We start from the raw sequence: 10,792 nt of genomic DNA on the forward strand, positions 1-10,792 counted from the left end.
TAATTATCATCTTATTTTTAGTCTTTTGTCTAGCAGCGTTGTGTCGATCTTTTGTAACTTAACCTGGTATGAGGTGGGTTAGAACTTAAGTTAATTTTTGGGCGATTCAAAGACTTCCGCTGTAAACGGTTCAAACGGTTTTATTTTAGCCGTCTTTTGGAGTATTTATTTAGAAATATGTTTCAGATTACGTAACATTCTCATATAAAAAAAAATGAGGGTGTTACATTTAGTATTAAAGCTTTCTCCCTGCACAGAACAAGTTAATGACAATTTTTGTGTGTAAATTGGCATTATGTTTTTCCTTCTTCGATGTTGGTTTTTGCTTGGTAGATACTTTCTTTTCTTTTTACTGTTATGTTAGGGGTTATGTTTAGTATACATATATTCATTAAAAACTTTTATAAACATGTGATTTATTGAAAATAAATGACAAAAAAAAAACAAATAAGTAAGTTACCTTGAAAGAGAGATTATTATCCAATAACACCCGTATTGGAAAATTTTGATCATTAGATAAAGCACCAACGCATGTACTCCAAGGTGCAACGTTTTGGACTACAGATGGATCTGGTTCATTGTTACCTGCCAAGAAAATAACACTAATGCCTTTCTGCATAACATGGAAAGACCCTATATCAGAACTCGAGTTGTAGAGGGGAAGCAGTGGTAGCGGTGAACCAAAAGAGGCGGATATCACATTAACTCCATCATGAATTGCTTCATCAAAGGCTGTTAAAATATCATCTTCACTACACTTCCCATCCTCCCAACACACTTTATACACTACTAATCCTACTCTAGGTGTTCCTCCTCTAGCAGTGCCCTGTCCAAACCCAGAAAACCAAGCCATTTTAACTGTAGACCCCACTGCTGTTGAGGCTGTGTGTGTCCCATGGCCATTAGCATCCCGTGGTGACTGGTATTCTAACGTTTCACTTGTATTCAGTGGGCCATGTTCTTGCTCGTATCCCTTGAGGTAATAACGGGCCCCTATAAGCTTCAGGTTACAAGCTTTTTTAGGATTGAAAATTTCTCCATGAACACATTCTCCTCTCCAAGTTATTGGAATTTGATGCATTCTAGGCTCTTCATGGAAACTCTTAGATTCTGGCCAGATGCCTGATTCATTAGAATAATAATTATATAATTTACAAGAAATATATCCAACTTTATCATGTATTTTCCCATGCTACATATATGTCACGCTAAAAGCATAATGTCTGGCTTCTAGAAATTGATATCCAAGTCATCTAGTTGTACATATAGAGAAACCATTGAAGCATCCAATTTAATCTTGGGGTAGAATGACGATCATATGATACAAACCATCAATGCATCCAGGTTTTGTCAGGAAGAATAAAAAAATTTTCATTAAGGTTGATAATAGGAGCTGTGTTTGCAATATCGGTATCAAATAAGCCAACAGTTGTGCCATCTCCACGAGTTAGTTGCAGTGGAGTTGTTTGATCAACAATGGCTTCTAAGTTGAGACCCATGAAATCCCAGCTTCTAGTTGTGTGCTACAGCGGTATCTGGCTCTTGAACACTGATATCACTCGTTCCATGCCTGAAATATTATCTATTTCATTAATTAATCATCAAAACACTTGATATATTTAGATCTTTGAGATAAATCATAAAAGTACTCTTTCACATACTGGCTAAGTTAGCTGCTTGTGATGAATTAATTTTTGCAGAAAATCCCGAGAAACTATGTTTGTAGCTATATAGGATGGACTCCCTTGCATCTTCTTGGCTTGAGGAAGAAATAGTGATAAGTATGATCAGTGGTGGGGAAGTCTTATTGCATATTTTGGTTTGAGATGAAACATAATGGGAACTAGAGGGGTTTGGGAGAGTCACCTTGGCGAGACACTGGAAAGGAGCTGAAGATGGTAATTTGAAGTGAAGATAGGATCTTGAATATCGTTGCACCTTAAATAGACAATGTAAACCTGTGTAAGATGGTAACAATAAAACAAGAAGGCAGATGTGAGAATTGCATTAAAGAGGGGACCAAAACATGAAAAAGTTAAAAGCACTTTTGGTAGTAAAGTTACATCTAAAGTGGATGGTGAGTGAAAAAAATAAAGTGATAAAAAGAAGAGGCCCAAAAAGGAGCGGTCAGTTCTGGTTGTCATCGTTCCTGATATGGAAAAACTACAACTTAAGTCAGGCTTATATACTAAAGTAAAAGGATAAACTATTATGTTCTGAAGAAGGTGGCTGCTTAGAGAGTCAGTGGTTGAGGAGCTTCTTGCAGCCGAAGATATTGAAGCTATAAAAGCTCTAACATAGAATCATGATGGTATTTGCTCTTATACAGTGGACAATGGTTGCCACTTTTTCGTTTTGTTTGTGCATTGCTTGTGTGTTACTGTGTTATATTATTATACCATCTAGTGTATAGTCTAGCCCCTTAGGTAAGATACCACCGAAGACCACTTCTTAAAGCTCTATCATTGACACTATGGATACCACCAAAGAGTAGTGCATGTGCTCTTCATCATTCCTGAGTTAATAAAGTCACTTTTTTACCCTTCTTCTGGTCCATGGTTTTGATTAATATACAAAGATAGCTGCATTTTATTAATACTACATTCCAATGTAATACCACATTAGGGTTACTTTTAATACACTGATAAGATCTTATTCTTCTGGGAAAAACAGTTTTATTCGATGATGCACTATAAGTCTAGCTTGTATACATCGTAAAATGTTCTCAAATAACTCAATGCGATTTCTATACTTTGATCTTGATGTTTTGTTGGTTATACCTTCAACACATAAAATAACAAATATTTAGGCGACTTATGTACGCATTACATCAGCCAACATAATTCTAGTGCTTCTGGTAATTCCAAGTGACTGAAGCAATAGCAACTTGCATATGCTTTTATTTGGAATTGTTGATTCCTTATATTTTGATATTTTATGTATATGGACTAAAAGGTTCATTATGCATGATGCTTTTTAAAGAACTAATACTCATTGCTGAAGTATATGTAGGTTTCTAGTAGATATGGGGGACTATTTTGTGGTGCAAGGATACTTGCTTAACTTGAAAATGATTGTGCTATCAACAGAATCATTGCTTAGCCATACTCCTGCTCAATAAAAGTTGCATATGTGATGGTCAATTGTCTTGCATAGAATTACAGGATAGTTAACAAGGACTTGCAGCTTAAGAAACACACAGAATTGATAAGGAATAAAGATTGAATGATGAAGCAGGAACACATGCTTGGTTAGTAGGTGTCTGATATCTGCCATAGCAAGTATAATTGCACCTCCATGCATCATAATTTCGATTGAAGTAAAGCAACTTGTTTGCTTTGATAAGCAGAATCCTAATTACAGCTTAAAGTAATTTTCTTCTATGGTGAAGTTGTATATAGACAGTCTACACATGGTTCATTTTTTTAGAGAAATTAAGTGGATGATAGTCTAATTATCATACATGTGGTGGCAATTCGAAGTGACAATCTTCACGTGAATAGACTTGGATATATCACATATATTCTTAACAACTACAAAGGCTGCAAAACATTAAATTGGATGTTGATTCTTTCAAGCATAGAATTTATTTGCTTTCGTGTGTGCTAAGTATATGGGAAGTAAAACTCATGGATAATTATCATTAAGATAATTGTAATCAGTCAATAGAAGAATAGTTTGCTGCATATTTTCTGTTTCCAGAAATTGATGATGCATGTTGATTCTATAGGATATTCCATTACGTTGTACCTTGCATGATCACATGTGTATATAGGAAGAAATTATGCTCCATAAAAAATATTTTCTTTAAGTGCTTGTTGCAGGACTGGTGTAAAGTGGATGTTGCAATGGAAAGGAAAATGACAGCATTGTGACTCAGGTGATTATTCGCTCGTAGCTTCATACTTAACAACACTTCCTTAAGGGACCATATGTTGACTAAAGAAAATGTTAATAAGGGGAAAAAGGTAGTTCCTTTTAGTATGATTAGCATGGGAAAGAATTTGAAACTCTTTGTATTAACCAAACGCTTTTCATTGAAAATTCAATCAAAACTTTCAAATTATTTTGCGTGCAATTAATCTATTATTCAGTGATTAGTACTGTTAATCTATAATATCAGGTACCTTATGTAAAAGGGATCAAGTATTCATGATAATTCATCTCATAACCTTTCATTTATTATGATATGTTGATCAAATCATGATCGATAATACTTTTTGATATTCTGCATTTGTATATATGCCATTGCTATCCACTAGGCAGCATAATATGGAAGTGTTGACCAGGGAAGGCGGAAACTCCAGTGGATACATATTGTTATGTGGTCCATAATTGATTAGATAATACTATCATTATAGCCTAAGACGAATTAGCAAAAACTAAACAGGTTTGGCCCATGGCCCAATATACAGATAATTTAGTTGTAAGAAACTTTAAGCAGTATCAGAAATGCTTCTTCAATTATGAGGAAATAGGCTAATAATATGAAAACTATTAACCGAAAAACTATCATTGAGCCTGATCCACTATAGTTATCGGGCTCTTTTATTATTAAGATAACCTAAAAGTAGAATTTGAAATTCTCTGTCCCTTTCTCTCAGAGGAACAGAGACAAAAACATATACCAGTACTGTTTAAATCTACTAACAATGTATAATCCGAAGATCTTTCATGCATTTCCTAGATTAAAATCTACCAAAAAGGCACTAAATCTTGTCTGCTACTTTATGTTTTCAACTCACACCACTTTAGGATAGATTATATTGTCCCTGGATAATCATGCCTATATGTATGGTATAATTGACTGGTTGAATACGATTTCCATGAAAACGTGTCACGACTTACTTTCTTCTTATCAAGTATGAGAGTGATTGTCACCATTTACATAATCATCATCAGGGTAACACATAATTTCTTAGGTTTCTCAATGTCAACCACACACCAAATAACCCTGCACGAGTTTACACGTATTTCATAATTTTTATACTGGTCAATCATCTTGTCAATATTAACAAAAAGTTGTGTTTGATTCATTCTAATATCAACATGGGTTCTATAAAGTTGCAGATGCCTTAAGGTGTAATTCGAAATGAACAAATTTAATGATAGCATGTGACCTTTCCATGTAGATTATCATTGTTATTTTGGTAATGCTGACACTTTAGATGCATATAATGACTTTAAGGAGCAAATGATTTTCTTTTCCTCTAATTGTATAAGCTAACTTGTGAAACACTTTAAAATATATTACTAAACTCAGGTACCTAAACAACCTAGATTTTTGGAATAAATAATAGAAAAAAGCTACCAGACATACATATCTACAGCATGACGTTTGAATTACCACCAACTTGAATATTATTATCTTCTTCACAGTGGCATTATTTTGATAATTGGTCCAATATGTGCACTTACTATACAAGACTAATACTACACCCTGATCAAGATTTATCTCATGCCCCAGTATTTTAGAGAATTCCCCATATTTAAGTAATGTCGAGTTAGAAGTTACACGTATATTGTTCCTCATTATGTTGGGTATGGATTGCTTCTATGTTTCGTGTTTAGTTTGCTTTTCTCTCCTGCCTCGTTGTATTCATATATTGTCTTTGAAAGTCCAATGAAGTTTATTCATATCTTGTTTCGTAAAGAAAAAAAGAACATTCTCCTTCTGATGTTAGGAGATAGAATCCTCTATACGCTTATTACAGTTGGTATAAGATTCAATAATACAGGCTTCTGTCTCGGTTAATTTTTCGTGTTTTACCCTCGGTGGATTGACCCAGGTGTAGATGCCACAGAGGAAAAACTACACCCAAGAGAAATTGAAGTAAACATACAAGAAATCTTGTTGCAAATGAGATTTGAGTTTCTTCAATGGAAGTACAATTGTACATGCATAAAGTACAATCCTTCTAAGCAATATGAGAATGCCATAACAGGAGTTGTTTGGGATAACACCAACTGGAAATACAAGGTGCCAATCTTCATTTCCACTTCTGGTCTGCTTTGGCATATGCTGTACTACATCATCACTACTGCCTTTCTTTGGGGATAAACAAATGCACGTGCTATTGCCCTAGTAAATTACGTTAATTGGTAGGTAATATAGTTGCAAAACTTGCAAGTTGTGGTAAAAGAGGTGCTGTAGGAACAGAGGCCCATTTATGCACTACTATTGAGGGAATCTATGTGAACAGATTGGAAAAGGAGTCAGGCGCAGGCTAAGAAAAGGAAGGTTTTGAGGAGGATAGACAAGGACTGATGGCTATTAAAATGCTCCAGGGCGCACTAAAACAATGAAAAGAAACAGCGCACACAGCACAATTTTGAAATCAAAACAAAGCAACAAGCCTATGGAAAACAGCCCCCACCACCACTTCGACACTCCACTTCATCATTACCATCAAGAAAGATGGTTGGTTCCCACAAGAAATTTGCCCACAAACCTCTACAACGCTTTAATAAAAAATCTTGCTTGGGTTTTCTCTCTTGCCAATAAAAGATTCAACCTTTAAAAGAGTACCCCTAATCTGTTCCTCTTTTTTTTAATGGGTTATTTTTCTTGTTTATGTCACTAGTGATCGTTTTCCTCGTGCTTGAGTAAAAGAGAGGAGCGAGGTTTTTTCTTGGGGTATCTCTGTTTTTTGGTGTATGATGGGTAGCTGCTGGTGTAAGTGGAAACCCTCCATATACAGAGTCTCATCCAACACAAAATCAGGTGGGTTTTCTGATAAACTTTTTAGTTTTAATCTGTCCTTCTGTGTATGTGATTCATGTTCATATTTAACATACAGTTTGACGCAAAGCTCAGGTACGTTTCCTTTTCTTTATTACCCTATGTTCCATAATTAGAACAACTTGCAGAAAGTGTTTGTTCCACAACAGTTCTATGTAGTTTCAGTTGATCCCATGTCCAAAAGTTGACCACTCGCAAAGAATGATCAATTTTTAGTAAACAATCTGATCGGTTGACTGCCAAAGTTCTTATTTCTCTTATTCTATGTGAAGATGGGTGAATTCTTTTACTGGGTTTTGGTTAACATGCATTCTAGGAGATGGGTATTTGGTGTTGCTTTGTGGCAACCGACAATAAAACCTAGGGATTATGATCCTTTGTTTTTTCGTCCTTTTGCTTTGTTGCTTTGAGATTCGTGTTTAGAGGTATGTTCCTGATTTGCTACTTCCATTAAGAAATAGAAAAGGTGGCGTTTCTGAATATGTTTCTTTGCATGTTGATTTAGTTTTTCTAGTTGTTACTGATGACAGAGTACCCATCGAACAGAAACAAGGCAATATCACCCTTCCAACTTTTTCTCTTGGTCTGATGGTCTCACTTTCAGCCTTTTCCAGTTTCCCTTTGGGTATATGTTGTAACTTAAAAAAGAAGGCAATTTCTCCTTGTATGACTTCAATTTTTGCTGATGGCACATCAATAATACTACTGATATGTATACCAACTCAGTAATTACATATCAACTGATGGCTGTTGGAGCCTTGGATGTCAAGCAAATGTTTTTGATTAAGTTGTTCTATTCCATTCATGTATACAAACTTATGGAGTCGACATTTATCTTAACACGTGCTTAATTGTTGTCGTCACATGAATTCATCTTAATTTTCAGAGTTGCCCAAGGTTGAAGATTCAGTGGCCAAAAGAAAGGAGGAAGAAAGTAGGCTGCCATCAAATCCTGAAGAAGTAGAAGATCTGCGTCGTAGTTCTGCTACTAATCCATTAATTGTGTTCACATTTGACGAACTAAGAAAAATCACTGGTAACTTTAGACAAGATCACATGCTAGGTGGAGGGGGATTTGGTAGTGTTTACAAAGGCTTCCTTGATGATTTAAAAGACACGATTTCTCCTATACCAGTAGCCGTTAAGGTTCACGATGGGGATAACAGTTATCAAGGCCATAGAGAATGGCTGGTGATTATAACTCCTCTCTTTCTCTATATATCTATATACACACACACATGCATGTATGTATGCATATTTTCAGTATAGTGGTTTCGGTCAATTTCCATTTAATTATAGCTCTTGTGTGCTTTGTAGGCTGAAGTCATATTTTTGGGACAGCTCTCTCATCCAAATTTAGTGAAACTGATTGGTTACTGCTGCGAAGACGAGCATAGAGTTCTCATATATGAGTATATGGCACGTGGAAGCGTGGAGAATAATTTATTTTCGAGTAAGAAATTCTGTGATCTTGCTTGCAAATGTAGTCAGTCGCAGCATAATATATTCATCATTCCCCTGCTTTCAATGAGGTATAGGTTGACCTCTTAGGTTCAGCACAAGAATACGGATTTTTACTGACTACATTTAAGTACTCCATTGCAAATATTTTAGATGGAAAATTAATGCAGTTGCATAAGTCTGATGCTCAACTCAAGTGTTTGTCCTGCCTCCTTTTTATGTTCCAATGCGATCTTAACTACACTTTCTAGTTTGATTTTGTAAATGCCATTGCTTAACAGTAGGTACTTTAGACCCTACCAAGTCTATGAACTTGTCTAGTTTTCAAGAAAAGACCAAAACCAAACCAAAACAACAGTAGGGTTTGTGAGGGGTATGAGGTACACTGGCCTTACCCCAACCACTAGGATCGAGGGGTTGTTTCCATGACTCCCTCCTCAGGTTGGGTATGGCACAAGGGTGTGTGCAAGCGAGCAATAAGATAGGTAATAGAACAAGTAATCAGGAAAATTACCAGGTAAGAACAACTCAATGGCGTGTGCACGCTTCAACTGTGTGCAAAGCAGACGATTTAATGATGTAAAACATGTACAAGGAGCCTATTTGCCTAATCTCTACCCTCCTCTCAAAACCCTTGTTGTCACCTTCTACCTTACCCTACTAAAGAATCCGCCACTCAAGTCCTGTGTCTCTAAAAACTCCAATCCAGAAAAGACCAATAACCGCATTTAGCATGGCACAGAACAAAGTCTTGCTTCTTTTACAACTCAAGAAAGAATAATTGACAGGAAGAGAAGAAAGTTCAGTTTCTGGAGTATGCATGCTTCTTGATTTTCAGTGCTTGAAGTGGCTACTTTTCTCTCTTATGGTTGTAGGTTTTGCATATGCTTTAGTATCTGTAAATGTTATTCTGTTGCAGGGGTGTTACTTCCTCTTCCATGGTCAACTAGAATGAAGATTGCTTTTGGTGCTGCAAAAGGACTTGCCTTCCTTCATGATGCAGAAAAACCTGTCATATATCGTGATTTCAAAACTTCAAACATTTTACTAGACCCGGTTAGTCCAGAAACTCACAACATTACATCATCTTGCTACTTTTTGTTGATAATTTAATAAGCATAACAATTTGAAGTCGATTGATGAATATTAGGTCCTTAATTAGGCCATATAACATGTTCCTTTTGTGGATTCCACTTATATGTTGTGAGGAGATGAAGATGTGTGTCGGTCCCATTTACACGATGTGATTAGTGAGGAGATGAGTATAACATGTTCCCTGTACTTACTATTACGCTTTCAGGACTACAATGCAAAACTTTCCGACTTTGGCCTAGCTAAAGATGGACCCGTTGGTGATAAATCTCATGTTTCTACTCGCATAATGGGAACATATGGATACGCAGCACCAGAATACATCATGACAGGTTTGTAATACCAACTCATTTGGGTCGAGTCTATTCCATCTCTTGCTAACGAAAATAGCTATTGTTTTAGGCCATTTGACTCCAAGAAGCGATGTTTATAGCTACGGTATCGTTCTTCTTGAACTTCTAACGGGAAGAAAATCATTGGACAAATCTAGACCGCCCCGAGAACAGAACCTTGCTGATTGGGCTCTCCCATTGCTCAAGGAAAAGAAGAAGTTGCTAGACATTGCTGACCCTAGGCTAGGAGATTATCCGGTTAAAGGGTTCCACAAGGCGGCCATGCTATCTTACCATTGCTTGAACCGTAATCCTAAAGCCAGACCACTTATGCGCGATATAGTAGATTCATTGGAGCCGCTGCAGATTGCACCCGAGGTTTTGTCGGAAGGAACTACCTTGACTCTGGTTGCTGATAAATGAACATGTAGCAAAGATGCATACAAACTACTTTTTGTTCTTCTATTCTTTTTAAGCTTAACATCCATCCAACCTTTATGGGCAGTTTTTGCACCATATTGTCATATGGGCATGTTCCTATGTAATGTTACTAGTCCATAAAAAGTTCATTAATCTAGTGCTTTCTTATTTTTATGTGTATATGTATACGGTTTCCAAACGTAGGGATGTAAGGAGTAGAGCTGTGCTCGAGTCGTACAAACATGATTTGAACTAGTTGTAGGCTCTACTTTTTTGGTCGCAGTGTTTGATGAGGGCGTTGAGTATCAATTGATAAAGTCCACCAAGTGAGGAAGGAAGGTTCGAGTTTGATTTGAGATTTTGCATTAAAAATGCTAGTTTGATTCAAGCTTATCATGGACTTCGTTTATGTCCATATTTTTGCCATCAAATAGGATATAGTTATAAATTGATTAATGATCTTTTAGCTAAGATCATTGCCAAACGAATGAAGTAAAACAAGTAAGAAATTCGTTAATTGGATCACAGTTTAGGTGGCAGTGGGCCAAAGTCTTTAGGGTCGTGGCCGAGCGTTTGGTTGGTCGTATTTTGATAGAATTTAGGTTAAGATGATAAGCTAACTGTTGATTCTCTCTCTCAGTGATTTGATGATAATCCTTTTTTCCTTTCACGTTGTATTTGTGTCTCTGTATTTTCAGTTCCAGCGATCATCACTGAGTATGTTCAGTGATCGCTGAAGAACTTG

The 10,792-nt window shown here is 36.3% G+C and overlaps 1 protein-coding gene and 1 pseudogene across 3 annotated transcripts; one reads left to right on the forward strand and one right to left on the reverse strand.

Annotated features, from left to right (window-relative positions):
* The window catches only part of LOC112524152, an 8,388-nt pseudogene extending 3,504 nt beyond the window's left edge, over positions 1 to 4,884 (reverse strand).
* Positions 4,885 to 6,327: 1,443 nt separating this feature from the next.
* Positions 6,328 to 10,220, forward strand: LOC112511406 (probable serine/threonine-protein kinase PBL16). 3 transcript variants are annotated; one of them, XM_025117017.1, is made up of 7 exons: positions 6,328 to 6,421; positions 6,585 to 6,724; positions 7,629 to 7,933; positions 8,060 to 8,195; positions 9,123 to 9,259; positions 9,504 to 9,627; positions 9,698 to 10,220. In XM_025117017.1, exons 2-7 carry the CDS (start codon positions 6,658 to 6,660, stop codon positions 10,048 to 10,050), a joined length of 1,122 nt encoding a protein of 373 aa, XP_024972785.1. In that variant the 5' UTR covers positions 6,328 to 6,421; positions 6,585 to 6,657; the 3' UTR covers positions 10,051 to 10,220. The 3 variants fall into 3 exon arrangements, with proteins under 3 accessions (XP_024972785.1, XP_024972779.1, XP_024972793.1); XM_025117011.1 differs by having other exon boundaries at positions 6,330 to 6,485; XM_025117025.1 differs by lacking the exons at positions 6,328 to 6,421; positions 6,585 to 6,724 and adding an exon at positions 6,734 to 7,367.
* The last annotated feature ends 572 nt before the right edge of the window (positions 10,221 to 10,792 follow it).

The sequence above is a fragment of the Cynara cardunculus genome (assembly GCF_001531365.2).
Source record: "Cynara cardunculus var. scolymus isolate 2C chromosome LG 1, CcrdV1, whole genome shotgun sequence".
Lineage (NCBI taxonomy): Eukaryota > Viridiplantae > Streptophyta > Magnoliopsida > Asterales > Asteraceae > Cynara > Cynara cardunculus.